Here is a 26703-nt window from a genome sequence, read left to right as displayed (position 1 = left end):
AACACTTTACTTGGTGAAGTCCAAATGACAAGTATTTGCAGAAACCCGATTTTGAAATGCTACTGTTTATACACTATATAGTTTTATCAGTAAAACCACATGCCAGTTGGAAAGTTTGTGACTTTTTCAATGTAAAATGTGCTGATTGGAAATGACAGTACGCTACTACTTCATGCTTTAGTTACATATTTATTAAAAGTGCTATTTTTGAGCCATGATTAGAGATACATTCTTCCCAGCCCTGATAACAATGCTGTTAACGAACTAAGAGCAGGTCACTGGAATTATGTAGCAGGAAAGGTCAGGGTTGAGTAAATTATGCGGCAAGAAAGGACAAATTGCAGCACATTTTGCAATAATATTGCGTCATTATTTTGTCATTTTTAAACTTGGTAACTCTCTCTGAGCATTGGGTGCACCTCATTAGTACCAATTTAACACCCAAATACAGCACTAAGCAACAGAAAGGTGACCAGTCCAGCTGTACAAAGGGCCTTTCACTGTGCTGCAACAGCCATCGTCACATATTCAGTAACTTTTGAACTGCTTGAACTAGAAACAACTTTTTTTGTTAAAATCTGCAGGTTATGCGGCAAATGATGGATTATGTAGCAAACACGGCAAATCTATAATGATGCGAAGGTTGATGCACAATCGCATAATTCCATTGGCCCGACTAAGAGGCAAGTCATGTGTGTCCTAGATGCGGCTAGATTTGTATTATATATAGAGCAAACACTTAGGGCCAGATTTAAGAAGAGTGGTGCTGTACCCAGTGCAGCGCCACTTTTGTTGCTCCCTTAGAACCCCCTAACGCCACCATGTGTGCTCCGTATCTACGATACAGCGCACAATGGCGGTAGTTAGGGAACTAGCGTCAAAACTTTTGACGCTAGTTCAGAGTTTTGAAGGATTGACGCTAATCCTGCAAAGCCCATTAAGGCCCATTGTAAACAATGGTGTGCCACCTTTTAACGCCTGCTTTGAGCATGCTTTATGAGTGCCAAAAAAATGACGCAAAGAAATCCCTTTGCAACGTTTTTTTAGCCCCACTAACAGGGGAAGGCTCTCTTCGCATACAATATGCCTGGCTCAGGCATAATGCAGCGCAAAGGCTTACAAAGTGGCACAATGCATGCATTGCACTACTTTGTAAAATTGGCACAGTGGTTTTAGCCTCGTTGGGCCACATTAGCATAAAAAATTATGCTAATGTGGCGCAAGGAGGCACTATGGTTCCTTAAATCTGCCCCTCAGTCCATTAAACAAGAGTTTTTTGTACAGCAGGCATAGCTGCACTAACATATTTAAAGGTATTGTCATATGTGATAATGAAGAAGATTGCGTCTTGGTGAATTATTATATTTGCCTAGGATTACATAATTAGAAACAAGTTTATGGCTCAAGAGCATTACAGTTAGGTCAAATACATTATTTAAGTCACTAGATCTGAAGGTCTGGTAACATTTTTATGATTTTCCGAGGTCTGATAGAGCATACAGTGGTGGCCAAAGCAAGGAGGAAACAATTTGGCAATGAAAGTATTTTGCTAGGAGAGTGGAATTAAAGTACCGACCCATGATGACATCAGGGAAAAAGATGCAAATTAGTTTTGTGCAGATGAGTTTACAAATCTTCTTTTGGCAATGTGTATAACGTGATGAAGTCACAGGAGTTTCTGGGCAAGCTGTGGGGTGAGAAAATTTGGTGTTCATACGTTTGTTGCTATAGCAGTGCTTGAGGTTTCTCTTCAGTGACTACTGAAGGAGGACATGAAGAATCGGGGGTGGCAGAAAAACTCCTTAATTGGGTTTTCTTGGGTGGTCGTAGCTGGTGGGATGGTGAGTCACGAGCAGGTGGATCTGTCCCTTGAGGAGGAGGGAGAGCACAGAACAGGGCCTGGGGGGAGGGGGGACAACGTGAGAACCATGGCAGCATGTTAAGCTTGAAAGATGGAAAGAGTTCTGTGACATGTTTGGGAGTGGTGGCTATAGCAATAATGGGTGTACGATGTGAAACGGAGAAGAAAGAGGGGGTGGCGATTGAGAGTTTTTAAGGAAGAATATGTGATATTGGGAGGGAACTGTAGGGGAGGGCTGTTGTTAGGTTGTTTAATATGTTTTAGTGAGGCTTGGGTAATAATTATTTATCATGTTAATGGAGTTGATTTTATTGCAGACCTTTCTTAATAAAGCGGTCCTTTTCACAGCATATTGTGGCCTTCTTAATGGCGGCTGCAGCTCTGTGAGAGGGCAACTGCACTGACCTCCTGGTCAGCGTCTGCTGCCTTCCCCAGGTCCTCTGGCTGCTGCTGCTGCCTCTGCCTTTGCTGGGACGAACTGAGAGTCTACTGACTCTCAGTTCGAGGCCCTCCTCCACCTGCAGGCTCATCCCTGCGCCTCATCCCTGGTGGTCTAGTGGCCACCACAACTATTTCTTTCTCTCTGTCGCTCATTCACTCTTGCTTTTTCTGCCTTTTTCTCTATCATCCCTCATTTTGTTACTCTATCCCTTATTCCTTTCACCAATCTTTCCTCTGCCCCTCCCCCCTCAAAGCACCTTTTTCCACCCTCCCGCCTCCCAGCTAACCGCTCCCCCGCCTCCTTCCCTTCTTAATTGGGCCGCAACGCGGCCACGCCACTGGTGCGTCAAAGGCAAGCCCATCTGCACCTGGACCGTGCCCATCGCCAGGAACCCTGGATCTCCGTTAAACCACCTCCTGGACTGCATGTGTTACAACTCCGAGACCCTCCTCCGCCTTAACACCGAACATCTCAGCAACTGCTGCACCATCTCCCCCAAGGACACCCAAGGACCATTCACCGGCAGGAACTGCAACTTCAGCGCCAACCTCCACAACCCCTTTAACTGCCTGAACATCCACTCCCTCCACAAACACCCCACCGAACTCTGGGACCTGATCGACACCACCCGACCGGACATCACCTTCCTTACCAAGACCTGGACCAACCCCACCTCAGGTCCAGACATCACCATTCCCGACGGTTACAGCATCCTCAGGAGGGACCAGCCCTCCCGCCCCGGCGGAGGACTCGCCATCGTACACAAGTCTTCACTACATGTCAAGGCAGTCCCAGAAGAACACTGCACGACCATGGAACACCTTCACTTCCTGGTCCACTCCAACCACAACTCCTCCATCTATGGCACTCTGGTGTACAGACCACCCGGCCCCCGCCCAGCTTTCATAGACGACATCGTAGACATCGCTACCCCCAGGCCCTGGCGTCAGTTGACTACCTCCTTCTCAGCGACCTGAATTTCCACCTCGAGGACCGCACTGACCTAAACACCACCACTCTTCTCGACAACCTCGCCACTCTCGGCCTCATACAGCTGGTCTCCACCCCCACACACATCTCAGAACACACACTGGACCCCATCTTTACCTCAAGCAACCGGATCACCATCGAGACCATCTCCACCCCAGACTGGACCGACCACCACTGCATACACTTCACAGTCACTGCACTCAGCAGCCGCACCCGCACCTCCAGGACCCTCACAGGAAATGGAACGAAATCCCTAACGAGCAACTCACCTCGTCGCTGGCCAAATCCCTATCTCCCTCCCCCCCTCCGACGATGCCAATATAGCAACGTGCAATCTCAACACATGGATCACCGAATGTGCTGACACTCTAACCCTCTCCGGCTGACATCGGCCAAACGCGTACCTAAGAAAGCCAGCTGTTTCACCACCAAACTCCAAGAATCAAAGCATATCTGCAGACGTTTAGAGAAAAAATGGAGGAACAGCCAATCCAGCGAAGACCTCGCCTTATTCAGAGCCGCAACCGCCACCCACCGATGAAAAATCAAGAACGCAAGGAAGGACGCACTCTGGGAGCGCATCAACTTCTCCACACACAACTCTAAGGAACTCTTCTCAGTCATCAACGAGTTCACAGATCCCCCCTCCAAAGCCACTAGCATCCCCCCGTCACAGGAGCTCTGCGACAAACTCACCTCCTTTTTCCACCACAAGATCCAGGACATCTACAACACCTTCCTCCCAGAAACTCATGGCACTAGAACCTGTGATCAACCCACCCTCCAGAACCCACCCAGACCATCCACAGCTGGTCCACACTCAACACAGAGGAAACAGTCAATATCATGAACAGCACCCACTCTGGAGCCCCCTCTGACCCCTGCCCCCACCACATATACATCAGAGCCAGCGCATCCATCGCCCCGAGCTCCGTAACACAATCAACTGCTCCATCAACACAGGCACCTTTCCCGAGGACTGGAAACAAGCCGAAATACGCTCTCTACTAAAAAAACACATTCATCTAACACTGTTAGCACATGACATTCCATCTGCAAAACTGCCAAATAATTTGGGGCCAGATGTAGGAAAGGATTTGCGAGTCGCAAACGGCAAAAACTGCCGTTTGCGAGTCGCAAATCGCATTTTCCTATGCAGAAATGCATTCTGCGAGTCGGGACCGACTCGCAAAATGCATTTCAGAATCGCAAATAGGAAGGGGTGTTCCCTTCCTATTTGCGATTCCTAGTGGTATGCAATACCATTTGCGACCGCATATGCGGTCGCAAATGGTGTCGTAGTTACCATCCACTTCAAGTGGATGGTAACCCACTTGCAAATTGGAAGGGGTCCCCATGTGACCCCTTCCTCTTCACTACCTACCCTGAAAAAATACCGAAACTAAAGGTTTCGTTTTTTTTTAAGTGCAGCTCGTTTTCCTTTAAGGAAAACAGGCTACACATAAAAAAAAAAAAACTGCTTTATTTAAAAGCAGTCACGAACATGGAGGTCTGCTGACTACAGCAGGCCTCCATGTTTGCAAATGCCTATAGTCGGTATGGGGCCGAAATTTGCGACCCACCTCATTAATATTAATGAGGTGGGTCTCTGCGACCCCATACCGACTCGCAGACGGTGTCTGAGACACCGTTCTGCATTGCAAATTGCGACTTGCAATTTGCGAGTCGGAAGGACTCGCAAATTGCAAGTCGCAATTTCCAATTTTCCTACATCTGGCCCTTGGTGTCATGCGGGGAACGGGTTGCCGAACAACAAACTCAGATTTTTACAGCAGGAGCTACACAATTGGAGGATCCCCGAATTATTCTATTCCGTGTTACTCCCCCAGGACTATAGCTTGTCAATCAGATATGACTATGAATAGACTCTTGCTAAGTGTGTAACAACGCAGAATAAATTACACTACTTTTCTCTTTTATTAATTGCCAGAGTCTGATTTCTGTATCGTTTCAAGGTTCTGCCATTTTTGTCTCCATTTCGCATGTTTGCAGGTGAGATGTCCCTAGTTCACCTTTTACTTGGAGCAAAGGTGGCGTGGTGAGGCCTATACTTTTTGCAAGTTTCGCTGCTAAGAGGTGGACAGACCTTACTACTACAGTATTAGGCAACGTCTGACAAACAATTACTATTTGTGTTTTGTCTGAGGGGTTTGGGACGTTTGTGCTTGAAAGCTTTCTCAAGCTTAATAGTTGTGATACCCTGTTTAAGCCTGGAAACCCCAGATTCTCTATGAAATTGCTATTAAACCCTTTTTTAGTTTCTTTCACATCTGGTTTGAAATTATGAGCTCTTTCTCTACATTTCACAACTTAATTGGTCCAACAAACGTCTGAATTTGTTATTCCTAGTGAGCTTTTCATTAATTGCGCACAGACGATTAATTTGTTTCTTAAATTACTCGTCACCCAAGGTCCTTTCTAATGTTCCTTTGTTTATTAAACTGATTTGGGACCCTGTTATCACAAGTCACTGATTTTATTAATTATTTTGCATACTCTGATGGACATATCAAGCTTTGGGCTGCGACATGGTCCTGCTGGTTCGAGCTTCCCATCTTCTATGACATTCTCATTCTTGTTTTAACCTACCTTCATTCAGTATTTATGGCTTGCAAATTTAACTTGCCTGCAATAATTTCTCAATTGGAACAACTGTGAAGTGGAGGACTATCCTAGATATGCCACTCCAGATGCAGGCAAACTTCACATGTTTATTGAATCTGGAAATGCACGAAGATTCCTAAAACGTATTTTGAATATCTAAATATACTACTGGGGAGGGAACTGCAAGTGTGCTGTTCAAATATTATTTTTGAGGTCACCACTAGATCTACTAAGGTGAAATGTATTTTAGGTAAACTGACAATGACCCTGCAGTTGAGGAAAAAAGAGTTCCCATTAGACTTCAACTGGCTGAATGACAAACTGGAGTAGCAGAGGTTGGTTGCCCTTTCTGATTGATCAGTACAGTTCAAGTACTACTGACTAAATATAGCTTCAACACTGTACTCAGACTCCATGCAGGGCACAACTAGGGGCCACTGGTGTATACACGGGAGGGGACTCAATGGGCACGGTCGGAGATATGCAAGGAAGTACAGCGACAAGAGAGAAGGTGAGGAGAGCAGCTGACAGATGATGGAGAAGAAAAAGTTACTGTTTTTACACTTTAAAGGCACCCTACTGACTGTTAGATATTGGTCAAGAGAGGCCGGTATCAATAAAAGTGAGAGGAGCTATACAGACTGGGCTAGAGTACTGAGCAAGGCCCAAGCCCTTGGGGGGTGAGGGCATTAAATAATATACTACAAACACTTACGTTTGTAGGCAGCTACTGAAAAAATGAGGAATTAAGGTTGGCATCAACTTTTGGCCTCACTGCCCCCATACATACATAAAGATTAATATTGCAGCCACTGCAAGATATTGGAAAGGAGTGGTACAGCAGAGTGTTCACTTTAGTTTTGTGTCAAGGGGATATACAATGGAAGGGAGGATGGTGGTAGATTATTCTAGAGTTAGGATGCAAGCAGTTCTTATGCTTAGTAAGTACAGGAAAGATGTGTGAGGAGCAAGAATGTTGGGAATGTTGCTAACATTATTTACATATGGGTTAGCAGAGTGACCGGTGCTCACAGCCACAATACAGAGATAGAGGTGGTCTGCAACCAAAGGACTAGAGAAGGAACTTAACAAAGATGGCAAGTGTAGATCAAAATTAAGAACTCACAGTACTTTCCTGGAATCGAAATGGAATTGAAAGCAAAAATAAGTGAGGCAACCCAACACAGAAGCCTATGTACCCTGGACCTTGTGCTGCTAAAGTAAACCCATTACTTGGGGACGCACTGTAAATTACTTAGAAAGGGCCAACATGTCACACTGGCTCATGTTTACTTCTCCAGTGGGTCCAAAGGAGTAGCAATATTGGCAATGATGAAACCCCGTTCTTATTAGCTAATAGGTAGTTAGACCTCAATGGATGATACGTAGAGATACAAGAGTCATGTGGGAGACCAGGTTTTACAACAATTAGCATATACGCATCCCCCACACTATAGCAGACGGTCCTGGACAAGTAAGTGTCATAGCAGATGAAGGTAATTCCCCACAGTACATACTAGGTGGACACTTTAACTATGTTATGGTATATGATACTGACAAGACAGCCCAATGACTGTCACGCACACCAGAACAGCCACACCATTCATGGTTTGCTAGGATCATGGCCTTACAGACATTTGGAGGCTAAGGCACCCTAGCGATCGAGAAGTTGCATACTATCTCGGGTGCATAAAACATTTTCCAGATTGGATCATATATTAATTCTAACCGGAGACATTTTCCCATAGGGAGAACAGAATTTCTGGTGAGGGGAAACTCATATCACTAACCCTTGACTTTGATTGTAGGGGGGTGCAGCCGCAAACATAAGGAGTACATGGAGGTTAAATGCATGAAAATTAATAGACCCAGAAACCACTGAGGAGCTTAGAGAAGACTCCATGGTATACTTCAAGGAAAATGAACGAACAGTGGACTTTTTAGGAACAATTTGGGACTATTGCACACAAGAAAAATGCAAACTGGAAAAAGTGAGGGAACTGGAATCCAACCACCTGGAGCTGGATGAAATGTGGAATGTGGGGACAACTCAGTTACAGTTAGTCAGAAACAGTTAGTGAACCTTAAACAAAGCTACCAGAACTAGACGCCAAATGCAGCGAGTCCTCAACACATGGCCCTGCACCTCAAATTATACAATGTGGGAGATTAAGCAGGTCGGCTCCTAGCATGGTTTAGGAAGACAAAGGAGGATACCAGATTGGTACACAAGTTAACAGATAATATGAGAATGACCAAGGCATCAGACAAGGAGATAACATACATATCTGCACAATACTATAGCTCTTCTTTGAGGTGTAAAATGTAACTGGGCAAGAAGAAATTGAGCTCTTTCCCATCTGTCTTGACCTATCAATTCTGTGCAAGGAAGTTAGAGACAAGCTGAAATGTGATATTAACTTATATGAGGTGGAGAAGGCTATTAAGCATTTAAAGAGTGGGGAAAACCACGAGGCCCAATTGGATACCAGTGGAGCTATATAAAAAAGCTCTCAACTAAGCTGAGTCCCCAAGTAAAACGGGTACACAAAGAAATATGAGACAAATTAATTCTCAGGCATGAGGTCATTGCCAATATCCACAAAGATAAAACCTAAAGATAAATATGCCTCTAACCGACCAATACCATTATGAAATGTAGAAATAAAGATAAGGTTGATAATCCTGGCAATCAGGCTGCTGGGAACTCTCAGTTACCTCATACACAATGTCCACCAGATTCATGCTAAATTGGTGCTCCCAGCTTACTCTCACAAACTGCATAACTCATTAGTGGTGATACAGTCAGAAACAGAACCCCTGGTGATAATCTCGCTGGACTCTAAAAAGACATTTGATTCTATTCAATGCCCATTCCTGTTTCTGGTAATACGGAGGAATGGATTTAATCCGAACTTCTACAAATTGGTGGCTCTCTTTTATCAACGAATGTAGTCGCACGCATACCCCTTAAATCGGGACATGTGACAAGGATGCCTGCTCTCTCTGATTCTTTTTGTACTACACAACTGTCAAGGAATTCTGCACTGTAACTAGCCCCCAAGAGGAAAAGATTTAATAATATGACAATGATATACTACTATATTTTACCCAAACCCATGTATCCATACCACAGATTTTGCAAGTCTTTGGGTAATAAGGCAAACACTCCGAATATAAAATCAGCAAGGAAAAGTCCATCATATATAACATAAGAGGCAGGAGTTTTGTAGGAAACCTCTGGCAAGGAATAAAAGTCCCTCAAGATAAGTTTAAATACCTTTGGATAAATGTAACACCAAGGGCAGAATTACTTCTGGAAAAATAACTTAGAACAGATAATGACAGAGGTACGTAGATAGAAATCTCTTGCGCTTACAACCCTAGGGTGGCAGCAATTTTAACAATGGTCTCTCCGCCAAAGGTGCTTTGTAATGCAAAATAAATCCTTCCCAATACCGAAGATGAACTTCCTTGGACAAAACAGGAATGCATTGACTTTGCTATGTGATGGAGGCACCCTGAGAATAGTGTTATAAACACTCACCAGGTCCATATATATATTAACTGAAAAAAACAAAGGTTACAGGGATGTTATAGTTAGATTCTGAATTTACTTGTATAACACTATAGAAATTCAGCAGTTATAGTTAGAGTTATTTCAAGTAACTATAACTTGCGCCCTAAATTAACTAAAACTGGTGCCTTTGCCATGCACAGTTTTCTTATCAATAAATGTATTGCACATGTTACAGTGATAATATCAAAGATGCCATAGAAGATGTCATCAATTAAATAATAAGTGGTGTAATTAGCTCTGCATGGCGAAGGTGCGAGCTATAGTTACCTTAAGGTGCAAGTTATAGTTACTTGAAATAACTGCTGAATTTCTACGGTTTTGCACGAGTAAATTCAGAACCTAACTATAACATCCCTGTAACCTTTGTTTTTTTCAGTGAATTTCTATGTTTTTTTAACATAAAGTAATTTTAATTACTATATGTTGATCTGAATGTTCGAGTATATCGCGTATGGTGAAGAAAAATCATTTTAAACCCATAATTTGACCCTAAAACACCCCTATATCACACCCCTGGGGTCAGGGTACCTCCACCCTGACCCCTTATACCATTTATTTCTATGTTCAGCCCCGGGAATGATCTCCCATAGCACAAAATGGCAGCCACAACTTTTTAGTCAGGTTGTGGCCAGCCAATTACAGCTCTTCTATTCGCGCACGCCGTTGTGAATATTTGTGATTTATTTGCGGCCACAGATATACAAATTTGGATTTTCCTTAATATCTCGTAAACTACTGAACAGATTTACACAAAATAACCAAAAGTACAATTTGCATACAGACGCTAGCTTTCTGCAAATTCGGTTTAATTCCGTCCAGCGGTTTGGGCTGTAGTCATGTCTAAGGGTCCTATGAGAATTAACAAGGGAAACACAACTTTTTTGACCCCCTTTCTTCTCAGCCCCCGATTGACAGATCACCCTGAATCTTTCTATGTGCAACAAGAATCACAAGAGCACTTTTTAAAAAAAATATGTGAAGATTCGTCAAACGGTGCCAAATATATAGGCAAGTAAAAAAACGCTTTTTCTATGGAAACGTGGTCCTAATTATAATGAATTACTGGCGACCGACAGTAGGTAATAATGAAGGGAATGCCCTGCCAAAGATAATAGCTTACTACTAGGTAGCCCAGACCTCTCAGATAAATGACTGGATTTAGGCAGGGAGGGATGACCCTTCAGTTAGGCCAGAAAGAATAATAATAGAAGTAAAAACTTACATGCACTACGTATACAGTGAGAAGGGAAGAACAAACCTGCCACCCGCCACACAGTTGACACTGGTAGCCTGAGAGAAAGCGACACAGTACTTGGGATGGAAGGGCGAGGTTACCGAAGAAACATCACTGTTGGAAGGAAATATGTTGAAGGAAATTCCTAACCTAAAAGGATTCGAAGCATGAGACAGCATTGGCGGCCTCTAGAGGGAAGCAATATAAATCCATTCTCATGCCATGAGAGCCGAGTAGAACTTGAGCGATGGTTAGATATATAAATGCACTCAATTAAGGCATGCTTTGCTGGCTGAGGGACTGGACTGGTTTCAGATTCCTGAATATACCCCAATGGAAAAAACAGAGTACTCTCAGGGAACTATGGAATAGGGCTATTTCCTCTTACCACAGAGCCCTAAGGAAAAATAAGCCAGAGAGGCTGCCGAATTTGAGGATCTGGTGAGAGGCAGACCTAAGGGCAATGCAAGATGCTGATTAAGAGGCCACATTGAGAAGAGATGATAAAGGCAATAATGTGATTGGTTCAGGTAAAAATTATTCATAGAGCGTACTACACTAGATGTCAGCTCAATAAAATGAGGTGAGCCCAGTCATTTAGCTGTCTGAAATGCGAGCGGGAGAATGCTACCTTCATACATATCATATACTGACAGACTAAATTACACAAACTGGGTCAAATATTAGAATGGGATATCCTGCCGCAGCCTCAGTTTGTAAGAGGGGATTTCGAAACAATGTTGACCTACTAAGAAGCAAGCTTTTAGTGCTGTGTGCTAGGGCTGATCAGAGCAAAAAGGGACCCCACTAAAAAATACAATTAACAAACCACACCTTCCAAGTGGCAAAATGATCTGTATGGGGTTTGAAATAGTGAGATATGAATTCACGGGCTGCTCCAAAAGTGTCAAAACTTTGGGGGTGGTTGAGCGAGTTTTAGGGGATTGTGGAGGGTGCAGCAAATGGCCCAGATAGCTGTGGAAGAGAGAGAGCTAATAAGGGGGATGGTCAAGCAGAAGGGAGATGAATCCTTGTACACTGTTGCTACTGAAAGGGTCAAAACAATCCAAGGGTTTGGAGCAGTGCTATGTCCTGTCATAACTGTGGGATGGTTTCAGAGTCCTTGCTAGTCTAAAAATGGGAGAGCTAAATTATGTTTGTACTGGTGGCTCTGAGTTAGTAATGAAGAAAGATACTGTACTTGAAAAATTCAACAACAAAAAAAGTGTTAAAAAACAATTGAGCCTCAAAATATACTTCAGAGGCTGGGACTATTGAGGAACCCTGTAGTTTTCTAAGTTGTGGTGATTAAAGTGTTGGAATCAATGTAATATCCAATGTATTTATTCTAGTATTTACAGCTACATTAAAATAAAGATTATCAAACAAATTTAAATAAAACCATTCATAACAAAGATACAAAGTTGAATTTCTCAAACCTTGCTTCTCAAACTCTTCAAAGAGGTTCAAGCTTGTGATGCTTGGACCAGTGAAGATGATGTAGTTTTTCCCTGACGAATTCTGACAGAGACTTTTTGCCACCATACTATGAAGTTGTGGCTTGTTCTTCAAGGTATCCAGGCCATCAGGACCACTTCCTTCTTTTAAGTGAACATAAATCTGTAAAATGGCAGAAACAGAACTATTAGTTGTGTCATTGCATGCATTGTAATCAAAAACCTGCTTTCCAAATCTTCTTATATATTTCACTTTCACTCTTAAACAACACCTCACTGTTTCACACACTCTTTACTGTCTCCATAAGCCCATCCTCTGCTTTCTAATAATCACATCCTGGTGTTCGGGTAACTGATTTTAGGAAAGTCTGATCTTAAGAGCCAAACCTCCAGTATGGCTGCTTTACCATTGACCACACTTTTCAAATGCCTCTCTTTCTGTGTTGTGGTTACGCTAGGAGATCATATTTTCTAAGATGGATTACTCCGATTGTCAGATATGTTTGCCCATCACAAAGTCTGGAATAAAACCTCAATACCAAGCAATTTCAAACTTGAAAAGTATTTGACACATTTGAACAGCTTTTTTGGGAAATAGTTATGGCATATGAAGGTCACGATTTAAACATAACAATAAATACTTATATTGGGAATATAAAACATAGGGCCTGAAGGGGAACACTACAGGGTGGAATGGACCTGAAAGGGAAAACAAATAACAAATAGAATGGGAAAACTAAGTGGAAATTAGGAACTTAAACATGGCTGAACTCCAAAACAAGTTCTGTTCCAGTCCAATTTTGTATGAATGTACCTTAAGCTCTGTATAGAATCCCCTTATTGATCACTTTTCTTGATTTATAAATCTATTTTCATTGGTTTAGCCTCTCAATTCTTTAACAAATTATTTTTGTTTCTACTGAACATGGTTGTATTGTATCTTTTCTCGCATCATCTGCAGGATTAACATCCTTCTGTAGGAATAATTTAATCTTCTTCCTGGTCGACTTGAACTGTTTCCTTCTTTCGGCTCTCTCATTCATGTGGACAATGCAAGCTGTAATATTCACTCGTAAATTGTATTTCCCTTAATATAGTTGGTCTTCCTCCAGATCAAGTTGGTGCAGTGTTATTTATTGTGTAGTAAGTGTTTTCACAATTTTGTGATGGTTGCCCAGACTTTCCTTTTGGGTGATTGACCAGTAGGATGAAATGTCCACAATGGACGAAATCTCATTGTATGCCTCCTACAATCCAGTAACAAAAGTAAGTTTTGCTTGGAGCTATGTTGGTATCAGCTGCTGGCTTACTTGTAGACTCAAGGAATGGCAACTTATGTCTTTCAAGGGAAGATGGTGCCCCTTCACATTTCTCCTTTCATATTCCCTCCTCTTTAGAATCACTTTGCTAGCTCATTTTCCCTGTGTGCATTGGGGGACTGGTTCAAAGAGCACCATAATCCAAAAAGGTGCAGTTTTTCTCAGCATTGTTATCAATGGGGTTTTAAAGTCTCATTCCAATGCTTTCGTCCCAGTTTTCTGGATTACATGTTTTGTTTGTTTATGTTGTTCCCTAGATAGCACAGACTAAATTTGCATTTCTGGGTCTGCCTTGAAGGCAATATTATCCTATGTTGCCCATTGTGTTGTTGATATTATCACTACCCAAATGAGTTAGTATGACATGATCCACAAATAAATAACTTTCTTTTTGAACCTTTAATAGAGCCTTGCTGCATTCAATAAAGACACCAAATGCAATCATGAAAACTATCTTAAACATTCCACATCAAAAATTCACCCTACTTTCTTAAACAATTATTTATTTTGTAAGGCCTCTATAAAGAAGAGGCTCCGGCATGGCACAGAAAAGGCAGACTGGCTCTCAGTTTCCCCCAGGCATCAAGCCACCCTCACTTAGTTTAGCTCAGACTTCTCCAAGTAGCTCATGAGCTACTGGTAGCTCTTCAGCTGCTTAAAAGTAGCTCTCCTGGGTCCAGTACAGCCTACTAAATTAGAAGGTTTTGCTTAACATTATTAGTATATGTATACCAAAAACTGAAAAATATTTTTTTCAAAACGAGAATGTGTGCACTTTTAGAATAGGCTGAGGGTTGAATTTCCAAAATGTATTTAAAGGTGATATTTGAGTGTTAAATCAGGTGGCGTTGGGGAGGTTTATCACTAATATTATGACCTCAGTGCCAGAGACATTTAAGCTATTGCTATTGCTACTATGTATTACCCATGTAAAGGTATTCTAAACTGACAAAGACATTTGTTTACATTAATGCTGGGTACCTTGTCTGATGCAGAGATGATCACTGTGGTTAAGTTTACATAGGGTAGCCACTAACAATCTTTTCTGATGTAATCAATATTACAGTACAAATGATATTAATAGCTCAGGATGATTTTTATTGATCAAATGTAGCTCCCATAACAGAGAAGGTTGGAGACCCCTTGTTTAGCTCAACCCCCTAGAGAACACAACAAACCTTCATGGTTCCCTTCTAACTACCACCAAGCACAGTACTTAGTAAATTGATATTTTAATTCTAGATTGGGCTTTAAATAAAAAAGTAGCAGGTAGGAAAGCAGCACATTGTGCATACAGTAACTAGAGCATGTGCTGGAGCTGTTCCCCTGACTGGTATTTAACATTATTGAGTGCTTCTGGCACAGGACACAGGGATCACTTGGAGCACTTGTATTTTTAATGGTTTCCTATTCTACCCTGAAATGTGAATTCATTTTAATCTTTCTGGAGATACGAAATAAAGCAAATGTGTGTCCTCTCATATCCCATAATCATTAAGATATAAAAAAAACTGTCTTTCAAATCAGACTCCTGGTGCAGCACCGTATAAGTATACAAAAACTGAATCTCACCAACACAGTAAGAATAATCCCATAATAAAAATGCATGTTACATTTTTAGGAAATATGTTTCCAGTCTGAGCTGTGAGCTTTTTTACACTGTATTGCTAGTTCTATGACATTTTTCATGGAGAATACAACTTGTCATTGGGCAACTAACATGTTACTAACCTGGCCTCTTCAAGCTGTAGGGGTAGCTTATAAAGGTTCAGCTACGAGTAGCTGCTGCTTAGTCTATCAAAACATGGTCCGAAGGTACAGGTGCTGCACTGAAAGGAGAGGTAGCAAATGGATTATTCCTGTTGTTTCTTTCGTCATGAATGTTTATACCATATATGATTGTTAGGTGCTGAAATGGAAATTGGCATTTTTAATTTTAACTGGAAAGCACTTATTTTTCCGTGAGCTTTTCTGACCACCCAAAAATTCCCCCACATATGCTCCTTGTGACATGGGGACATCAGAGTCTTGGGCAGGATCACAGAAGTCGCTGTCAGTTGGAACAGGAGCGGCAGAGAGCATTCCAGGTAGTGGACAAGTGTGCAGGAAAAGTGAGAGGCACTGACATTTCATCTTCTTCCTAGCAGATACAAGCAGGTGACTCGGCATGCATACCTGGTCCTTCATACACCAACATGTGGGCAAGGGCATGGGGGAGAGTCTGTTCCTCATCACAAATGTTGTGCCATTGCAGTCAGATTTGGGATGCCGAAAGGTTTTATTCTGTTGTGTGGCGTGAGGTCAAGCTGGTGCTTTGTTCATCACTCCCTGGGGGTAGGCGTGCTCAGCTGTGTCCTGGTATGCCTTCCTGCGGGTGGGGATGGAAACAGACTGGTGCATAGCTCGCACCCTCCATAAGGCTCAGTCCTGGTGGGCGTGATGCTCCTTCAGACCTGCCTTTCATGCTGGGACTGGAGCAAGCCGACAACTAGCTCTTGTCGTCTGTGAGACTTATGCCCGAAGGCCAACTTTCTGAATGAAGGCAAGCAGGTTCTTTGATCCGCACCCCCGGGGAGTTCATGGCTGAGGGCTTAGCACTTTGGTAGGTTTTTCTGATCTGCTGAGGATGGGGACATGAGAGCCTTGGGTTTGTAAGTGAAATTCTGGGCCATTCGTGTTTTCACAGTAAGTGGTTGCGAATGTGTCCAATTTATGATGAAAGTCCTCTGACAAAGATAGCTAAATGCTTAATAGATAATTCATTACAGGTGTAGCTATTATTTTTATGGTTTCAACCTTCCCACACCTAGACATAATGTTCGGAGACCATCCCTCCACAAAATCAGAAACTTCTTTGAGCCTACGCTCCACCGGGATCCAAGGCCAGGCCCTGGACTGGATCGCCTCCTTCCTCGCTAACCGCTCCCAAAGAGTTTACCTCCCTCCGTTTCGCTCAGAACCCACCAAGATCATCTGCGGCGTACCTCAAGGCTCATCGCTCAGCCCGACACTCTTCAATGTCTACATGAGCCCCCTCGCCGACATCGTACGCAAGCACGACATCATCATCACCTCCTACGCCGACGACACCCAACTTGTACTCTCCCTCACCAAGGACCCCGCCAGCGCCAAGACCAACCTACAAGAGGGTATGAAGGACGTCGCAGATTGGATGAGGCTCAGCCGCCTAAAGCTGAACTCTGAAAAAACGGAAGTCCTCATCCTCGGCAACACCCCGTCCGCCTGGGACGACTCCTGGTGGCCCACGGCCCTCGGCACCGCACCGACCCCCGCAGACCAGGCCCGCAACCTCGGCTTCATCTTGGACCCTCTTCTCACCATGACCAAGCAAGTCAACGCCGTGTCCTCCGCCTGCTTCCTCACTCTCCGCATGCTCCGCAAGATCTTCCGCTGGATCCCCGCCGACACCAGAAAAACCGTGACCCACGCCCTTGTCACGAGTCGCCTGGACTACGGCAACACCCTCTACGCTGGGACCACCGCCAAACTCCAAAACCGCCTGCAACGCATCCAAAACGCCTCGGCCCGCCTCATCCTCGACGTACCCCGCAACAGCCACATCTCCGCACACCTGAGACACCTGCATTGGCTCCCAGTCAGCAAAAGGATCACCTTCCGTCTTCTCACCCACGCACACAAAGCCCTCCACAACAAGGGACCGGAATACCTCAACAGACGCCTCAGCTTCTACGTCCCCACCCGCCCCCTCCGCTCCGCTGGCCTCGCACTTGCTGCCGTCCCTCGCACCCGCCGCTCCACGGCGGGTGGGAGATCTTTCTCCTTCCTGGCGGCCAAGACCTGGAACTCCCTCCCCACCAGCCTCAGGACCACCCAGGACCACTCCGTTTTCCGGAGACTCCTAAAGACTTGGCTGTTCGAGCAGCGATAACCCCCCCTTTCCCCCCTAGCGCCTTGAGACCCGCACGGGTGAGTAGCGCGCTTTATAAATGTTAATGATTTGATTTGATTTGATTTATTGTTTCATTATGTCTAATTGGGCCAGTGAGGTTATCAGAAAATTCCACACCCACGTATTTCCGATATTTAGGCTGTGTTAGAAAGGGGGTCCCTAGTTGGCAGTCAGTTTACACCCTGTCCAAGTAGGAGGTCAGGGTAAGGGAGTCACACACATGAGATAAACCCTGCTCACCCCCTTGGTAGCTTGGCACAAGCAGTCAGGCTTATCTCAGAGGCAATGTACAATTTATTTGTACAGACACAGTAACACAGTGAAAACATCACGAACGTACTCAATACCAGAAAGATAGCCAATATTTATCTGAGTAAAACAAGACCATAACGACAAAAATACAACATATACTAGAAGAGATATCACTTTTTAAAGATTTAAAAGAGTCTTAATCCTAAAAAATCAGTGGTTGTATCCTTATGACATGCAGTACCTTGGATGCGCCAAAGGTGATGCAGGCCGCAAAGGAGTTGATGCATCAGAAAAGCAAGCAATGTGTTAATTATTTTCACGCTGGACAGGTGAAGAAAAATGACAGCCAGGGTTGATGCGTGGAAAATCCAGACGTGCTGCAACAATGGATCCGAGCTGAAGCAAGCGATGTGTTGATTTTAGAGTTGCAAGAACGGCGCTGCATCGATTTCCCAGCCGTGGTGCAGGGGCTGCATCAACTTTTCTGCTGCAACGACCTTGATGCATTGATTTTCACTCAGGTTACCAGCTTCCACTTCTAAGGGACCAGGGACTGGATTTGGCACCACTTAACAAGTAAAGACTCTAAGCAGAAGAGTCCAGGCACTGGCAGATGAAGTCTTTGATGTCCCTGAGACTTCACAACAGGAGGCAAGCTCAGTTCAAGCTCTTGGAGAACCTTGGAAAGCAGGATGTAGAAAGCAAAGCCCAGTCCTTACACTCCCAGGACAGAAGCAGCAAGCATCAGGGCCAGCACAGCAAAGCAACAGGCAGAGTGGCAGTTCCTCCTGTAGCATCCAGCTCTTCTTCCTGGCAGAATGTCCTCAGTCCAGAAGTGTTCTGAAGTTGTGGGGTCAGCAGTCCAATACCTATACTCATTTCAGACTTTTCAGAAGGCAAACTTCAAAGGGAAGTCCTTGTAGAGCACAAGACCCTGCCTTTCCCTGTCCTGGCTCCAGACATACTCTAGGGGGTTGGAGACTGCTTTGATTAAGGAAAGGCAGAGCCCTATTCAGAAGCAGTTGTCAGCTCCTCCCCCCACTCTAGCCCAGGAAGACTCATCGGGATATGCACGACACACCTCAGCTACCTTTGTGTGACTGTGTGGAGTGAATTCACAAACAAACCAGCTGTCATTCTGACCCAGACGTGCATTCCACAGACATGCAGAGGCACAGAATGGTTAAGCAAGAAAATGGCCCTTTTTACAGGGTTATCCACAAACGTTTTGCCTTCTTCCTCCTATTTTTTATGTCTGTTTTTGCTGGTTATTGTCTCTGCACAATTTACCACTGCTAATCAGTGCTAAAGTGCAAATGCTCCCTATGGAAATTGTGCTGTTGATTGGTTTATCCATGACTGGCATATTTGAATTACTGGTAAATCCCTAGTAAAGTGCACTAGAGGTGCCCAGGGCCTGTAAATCAAATGCTACTAGTGCCACCCACATTAGTAGCACTGTAAACATGGCTCAGACCTGCCTCTGCAGTGTCTGTGTGTGCAGTTTTAAACTACCAATTCGACTTGGCGAGGCCTCAACCTTCCCTTTTACTACATGTAAGGCACCCCTAAGTTAGGCCCTAGGTAGCCCCAGGGGCAGGGTGCAGTGTATGTTTAAGGTAGGACATATACTAGTGTGTTTTATATGTCCTAACAGTGAAATACTGCCAAATTCGGTTTTCACCGTGCAAGGCCCATCTCTCTCATGGGTTAACATGGGGGCTGCCTTTAAATATCCTTAAAGCGCAGATTCCCTTTGAGAGGAGATAAAAAAGTGGAGTTTAGGGTCTCTGAACTCACAATTTAAAAATACATCTTTTAGTGAAGTTGTTTTTTAAATTGTCTGTTTGAAAATACCACTTTTAGAGTGTAGACATTTTCTTGCTTATACCATTCTGTGACTCTGCCTGTTTGTGGATTGTCTGTCTGGGTCAGTTTGACAGTTGGGCTGTTTTGCACCTCTCTAGACAGTGACACAAAAGGGGGCGGGGTGTAGCCTGCATATCCTGATGAGCCATCTGAGCTAGAGAGGAGGGTGGAGTGGTCGTTCACACCTGAAAGGACTGTGCCTGCCCTCACACAATGCAGTCTCCGACCCCCTGGTGTGCGTCTGGGGCCTGGCCTGGACAAGGAAGGATCTTGCAAACACCTGAGACTTTGCTTTGAAGTTTGCCAACTTCAAAGGCAGAACTGAGTATAAGAAGAAGACCCAAAACCCCAGACCTTTAGAATCTTTCTGGAATCAAGAGGAACCTCTGCCAAGGAGAAGAGCTTAAGAGCTGAAGGAGGAGTACTGTCCCTTTGCTGTGTTGCTTTGCTGGAGTGGCCTGCAGTTGCTGCTTCTGCCTCAAAAGAGTGCAAAGGGTGAACTTTGCTGTGTGTCCTGCTTGAGAAAATTCTCTAAGGGCTTGGAGTAGAGCTTGCCCTCTGTTCGAAGTCTCAGGGACACCAAAGACTTCAGTATCATCGACCTTCAGCACTGGGAACTGTGGGGGTGATTCCGACCCTGGCGGTAAAAAACGCCAGGGCCGGGGTCTGCGGGAGCACCGCCAACAGGCTGGCGGTGCTCCTTTGGGCATTCTGACCGCGGCGGTACAGCCGCGGCCAGAAACGGAAAGTCGGCGGTGTACCGCCGACTTTCCGCTGCCCAGGGGAATCCTCCATGATGGCGCAGCTTGCTGCGCCGCCATGGGGATTCTGACCCCCTCACCGCCATCCTGTTCCTGGCGGTTTCGACCCCAGGAACAGGATGGCGGTGAGGGGTGTCGTGGGGCCCCCGTAAGAGGGCCCCACTTTGAATTTCAGTGTCTGCTTAGCAGACACTGAAATTCGCGACGGGTGCTACTGCACCCGTCGCACACCTTCCACTCCGCCGGCTCCATTCGGAGCCGGCTTCCTCGTGGAAGGGTGTTTCCCACTGGGCTGGCGTGCGCCCTTTTGGCGGTCGCCCGCCAGCCCAGTGGGAAACCCAGAATGACCGCCGTGGTCTTTTGACCGCGGTACGGTCTTCTGGCGGCTCCCGCCGCCCGCCAAGCTTGGAATCACCCCCTGTGTGTTTTGTGCTGTACCAGAGGAATACCCACTGCGACGCCACCAACGACGCCGCTGGCCTGCACCGTGACCTGCCGATGCCACACGGAGTCGCATTGCCCTGCGTCGCACCGCGACCATGGTCTCACCGACGCCATCATCGGACTACTTCGCTAAGCCACTGCTCACACCACGACCTGTTGGCCCCGCACTCCGACATCACCTGCTCACACCGCAGCCTCGGCATCCCCGACGCCACCGCTCCTGCTGACACCAGGGCTGCTACCTGCACCGTGGCCTGTGGACACTGCTTGTGAGGTACACGAAGCACCGTCCCGCCCCGGACCGCAGCCGCGGTCAACCGACGCCAGCACCATAGACTCCTGTGTCGTCACCAGGCATCCTGCCTGCACCGTGGTCTGTGGACTCCGCTCGTGAGGGTCACGAAGCACCGTCCCTCACCGCTGGCTTGGGCCTACTGACGACAGCACTTCAGCAACGCCGCTGCCTGCACCGTGACCTGTGGACACTGCACGTCGCACCGCCCCGCTTCACACCGCAGCCCTGGTCTCACCAACGCCGCTGCCTGCACTGTGACCTGTGGGCACCGCACGTCGCATCGTCCCGCTTCGCACCACTGCCCCGACGCCATCCACACCGGCGCACCTGACTTAATCAGCCTGGAATTCGATCTGCAATGCGTGTGACCTCAAGGGCTCGACTACTCCTGCACCGACTCTGGGAACCGAAACCGCGACGTCAGTGACGCCGCTCTCCAGAGCTCACCGCGAGGATCACGACACCCTGAAAAATCCAAGGTACTGTTTGCAGGTCTTCCCGACACCGTAGCTGGCCCGCAACGCCGTGGCCTGCCTGAACTGTTGGTTTTGTTGATCATGACGCCGTGATAGCCCCAGTTGGTGCTATCCGCTTCAAGGAACTGTAGTTTTGAGTAAATTTTGCAGAATTCATATTTTTCTTACTGTATGTTGGATCATTATCGTATTTGGTCTTGTTTTATATAGATAAATATTGGCTATTTTTATAAAGCTGGTGTGGTGTCCTTTTGTAGTGTTTTCACTTATTACTGAGTGTTATGTGCAAATGCTTTACACATTGCTTCTGAGATAAGCCTGGCTGCTCGTGCCAAGCTACCAAGGGGGTGAGCAGGGGTTATCTGAGCGGGTATCTCCCTTATCCTGACTAGAGTGAGGGTCCCTACTTGGACAGGGTGCAAACCGACTGCCAACTAGAGACCCCATTTCTAACACCAACTTTGCCAAAAGATGTATTTTTAAATTGTGAGTTCAGAGACCTCAAACTCCACATCTCTATCTGCTCCCAATGGGACACAGTACTTGAAATGATAGGACTTGCAATACTGAAATTCAAATATTGTAGTATTTCACTATCAGGACATGTAAAACACACTAGTACATGTCCTACCTTTTAAATACATTGCACCCTTCCCACGGGGTTGCCTTGGGCCTACCTTACGGGGTGACTTCACGTAGTAAAAGAGAAGGTTTGGGCCTGGCAAGTGGGTACACTTGGCAGCTCGAACTAGCAGTTGAAAAACTGTACACACAGACACTGCAGTGGCAGGTCTGAGACATGTTTACAGACCTACTTGTGGGTGGCACAGTCAGTGCTGCAGGCCCACTAATAGCATTTGATTTACAGGCCTTGGGCACACACACCGTACTTTACTAGGGACTTACTAGTAAATCAAATGTGCTAATCACGCAGAAACTAATCACCAATACAATTTACACAGGGAGTACTTGCACTTAAGCACTGGTCAGCAGTGGTAAAGTGCCCAAAGACGCAAAGCCAGTAAAAACTAAATTCAGCACAGGATCACAAACAGGAGGTCAGAAGCAAAATGTACAGGGGAAATCACTTCAAGAGCTGACAGGTCTAACATGTTGCTAAGCTAGTCCTGAGTTACCTAATAGTTCTTTAGCCCTTATGTGGTTTAATAACTTGACTTCTGATTTGTCTCTATTGTGTGTCCATTAAGGCTTTGTTGGAAGTGCCAGCTTTCTCAGTAACTATTATAACATCATCCGCATACGCTGCAATCTTCACTGTAGCCTTATTAAATCTTATACCAATATGTTATTGTTATTCCTGATGTTATAAATTTGGGGTTCTAATGTAAGGAGGAATAGGGGTGGGGACAATGGACATATTTGTTTGATGTCTTGTCAGAGGTTGAAGGGATTAGAGAAAATTCCACCTGCTTTAACTTTGGCTATAGGTGCGATGAATAGTGATATTACAATTTTACTAAATTGGTCTCCAAGTCTGAATTTATGAAGAGCCACCTTCGGGAAGGTCCATGAAACCCTGTCAAACGACTTCTCTGCATTAAGTGTACTTGCCGCGGTTGGGGAGAAAGAGCATTTGGCTTTACTGATTACATGGCAGAGGAGGCTCCTTTATCACTGGACAGATGGTTCTTCAAAACAGCAAACTGGGACTGGCATAATAACTTTGAGAAAACAGGTTCTAGTCTTTTAGCTCGGATTTTGCAAACATTTTGCAATCACTGTTTATTAGTGAAATTGATCTGCAATTTTTGGCATAAGAAGGACCTCTGCAGTCTTTGGGAAGTGCTGCCATTATTACTTCTGATGGAGTTCCACTGGTGCCACCTGAACTGGAAAACTGGTCAAACATGTATTAGGGTTAATTACCAATGTGCTATAGGATTTTTAGAATTCTGCAGAGAACCTATTGGACCGGGAGCTTTCCTTAACATCAATATTCTGATGGCCTCTGTGATTTCTTCTAAGGTAACTGGTGAGTGTAAAGCTAGTCTATCACTCTCAGTTATAATTGGAAGGTGCAGATTATTTAAGTATTTTTTACAGTTTTTGGAAGTGATGCTACATTATTAACAAAATAAATTCCTTAGCAATGTTGGCGACTACCTGAGGGTTTGAGTGGAGTCCGCTTGCTATCCCTGAAAGACAATATAGGTTGCTCGTTTTGTTTGAATTTCAAGTACAATACTAACATATTTTGGTATTGCTTTGGTAGCTTCACTTAGTTTGATAGTATTTTGTCTATTGATCCAAATTCCAGCGCTTGAGCTGAGGATTTTATTTTACTCATATTTCTTATTTATGAGTATGTTTAAGAATTAGTTATTCCTACGACTATTATGTTGGGTTTCTGGATTTTTTATTTCTTTTTCCAATTTTAAAAGATTGTTATTTGAGTTTTTGTTCTTTTTGGCTCTGATATTTATTAGCTTTCCTTTTAGGATGGCTTTTGATGCCTCCTCTCTAAAAAAGGACAGTAGGGTTCGAATTGTATTTTAAATAGTTTGTGGTCGAGGTTCCTAGTGTCTCAAAGTTTCCATGGTGGGACAAGGATTTGTCACTAAATCTCCACAATTTAAATTCCATTTTGTAGATGTTTCCAGCTAGGAATAAAGTAATGCATAAATGGTCCGACTTTAGTCTTGGATCTAATGACATCTGCTGAACTGGATGTACATAGGTGCCAGATATGAGAATATAATCAATTCCTGAATAAGAGTTATGAAGTGGAGAGTAGAATGTGTAATCTTTGACATCTAAGTTGTGTAATCTCCATGCCTCTTTAAAATTAAATTTAGTGCGGATGTTTCTCGTTGTTTTATGTGACTTGAATGGTCCCTGCTTACCAGCAGAGATCTTTCAAGGGTGTTGCCCACTGGAAGGTGGAAGTCAGCTCCCACCAAAAGTATAGCTCTGATAGGGATACCTTGAAATTTGTTAGATAGATTTAGCCAAAATGAAGGGTCATCTCCATTTGGTCCACATATATTAACTATATAAAAATCATTTCTGTTTTAGGTTAGTTTGGAGATGATCCATCTCCATTCTTCATCAGTCATGCTTGAGATTATATTGATATGACCTTTGGTGATTAGTGCAAGTGCACCATTTTTATAGGGGGGAGCATAGCACCTCACCTATCCAGTTAGTTTTGAGAGACAATGGCTGTTTAGTGCCAATTTTGAATTTTTGAAGTAGTAGTGTATCTCCTTTCAGTTTAGAGAGGTTATTTTACAGCATTTAATTGGCCGATTCATGCTCTCTGTGATAAAAGAGATGATATTTAAGTTACTTTTGGGAGAAGTTTCTAAGAGTGGGGGTCATTAATGTATCCGATGTTGAATTCGAAGTTGTATTTAGATTCCTTGTGTAAGATCCTTTATTAGTGTACTGTAACATGTTGTAAATAATGTTTGTAAGATATAGCTTTACAGTGTTTAAGATATAGGAACTCAGTCCAGGGTTAAAAGAGTGAATACCAGATAGAGAAACTTTGAGGTATACCAACAACATGTTGTTTGGTCACCAATTTACAAAACAACACAACAACAAATTCAAAATACCAACAAAATCCAGACCCTGTCGCTACCAAAACTGCACTGCAAAACAGTGACAATAGAAGAGATGTCCAGCTCCTCCCTTTGGGGGTGTGCTATAACATAGTTAATACAACAGGAAAAAAAAACATTGTAATTGCAAATATGAGACTAACCAGCTACATTTATCACGACTAGAATCTCATGGGTATAGCTTACATGTACCCTGGAGAGTGATACATTCATAACTCGAACAGAGCTTAATATCTGAGCTTGTGGTGGTCTCTACTGATTGCTATCACATACCTATATTAGCCACAAGATGCGGAACATACCTTGAGACACGAGTACCTATAAGATTTCACCCTGCAATATGTTTGATTAAGTGATGTTGTGTTAGACCAACTCGCCCTCCCTTCTAATTGATTTGGTCTAAACTGAGAAGAGCTTGATTAAAATACAGAGAAAATACTATAGGTTTAGGTCATTTGGTTAGGTGTTTGTGTGGAGATGTCCCTGTCTGACTCTACCCTGTCTTCCAGGAATTTGTGTAGATCTTGTGACCCAAGAAGAATTCTATTGTGTATTACCATCTATGGTGATTCAAAATTTCCAGGGCCTGCAAAGGAAACCAGTAACTTCAGCACTTCCATGCTCAGGCGAAGAACTAAGAAGCCTTTACTTGCTTCCACTGTCGCTTTTGAGTAGTCCTTGGGGATGTATATATTTTGACCACTCCAGCTGATGTTTTTATTTTTCCTGTTGAATTCCAGAATCCATTTGGTGTGTTAGAATATAAGTGGTTCACATATAATATGCCTTGGTGATCGGATCTTCCCTATTTCAAGTCTTTGATAAAGTGAATTCCTGAAATTTGGGGAATCCATTATTCTGGGAAGGCAATGCATGAGCCTCCAGAATCCTCTGCTTATTTTGGAATACTATCAATTGTTAGATTCCCTCTTTTGCTCTGTTCCTTTAGTTCAGCAAATTCTTTTCATAGCTGAGAGCTTTTTAATTTTAGTGTCACTAAGTCTGTTTCAGAATTTATTTCTGAGTCTTCCAAGGAACTGATCCTGTGTTCTGCTTCAAAGAATTTGGAGTTAATTTGTTTCCGGTCTGTTCTAAAAGGTGGCGATCTGATCTTGCATCATATCTGTGTTTGATTTAGTGGACTTGGTTAGATCATGTCATTCTGCAACTTTGTTCAAGACTGTGTCCATAGTGCTGTTTATGTCTTATTTGTTCTTTGTAGGTGAGTCTGGGTTAGGTGGGTCCACTTTGGGGCATTTCAGACTTTGGGGGTCATTCCAAGTCTGGCGGGCGGCAGTAGCCGCCCGCCAGGCGGGAACCGCCATTTGGCCGCCACGTGGCCAAAATAGCGCTTCCAGCATTCCAACCTTCCCGCTCGGCCGGCAGGCGCTAACCATGTTAGTGCCCGCCGGCCCAACGGGAAGGAGGCCTGCAACACAGAAGCCGGCTCCCAATGGATCCGGCAGTGTTGTGGGCGTGCGACGGGTGCAGTTGCACCCGTCATACTTTTCACTGTCTGCTAAGCAGACAGTGAAAAGCTTCATGGGGCCCTGTTAGGGGGCCCCTGCACTGCCCATGCC

At 44.4% G+C, this 26703-nt stretch overlaps 1 protein-coding gene across 1 annotated transcript in view; it reads right to left on the bottom strand.

Moving 5' to 3' along the window:
- The window catches only part of PGBD5 (piggyBac transposable element derived 5), a 622550-nt gene that overhangs the window by 85426 nt on the left and 510421 nt on the right, over nt 1-26703 (bottom strand). Inside the window, exon 4 of the mRNA XM_069235011.1 lies at nt 12172-12352. Coding sequence (XP_069091112.1) covers nt 12172-12352 — 181 coding nt within the window. The remainder of the gene's footprint in view (nt 1-12171; nt 12353-26703) is intronic.

The sequence above is a fragment of the Pleurodeles waltl genome, chromosome 5 (genome assembly GCF_031143425.1).
Source record: "Pleurodeles waltl isolate 20211129_DDA chromosome 5, aPleWal1.hap1.20221129, whole genome shotgun sequence".
Classification (NCBI taxonomy): Eukaryota; Metazoa; Chordata; class Amphibia; order Caudata; family Salamandridae; genus Pleurodeles; species Pleurodeles waltl.
Note: the sequence above shows the minus strand (reverse complement) of the source record. Positions and strands in the feature narration are given on the sequence as shown.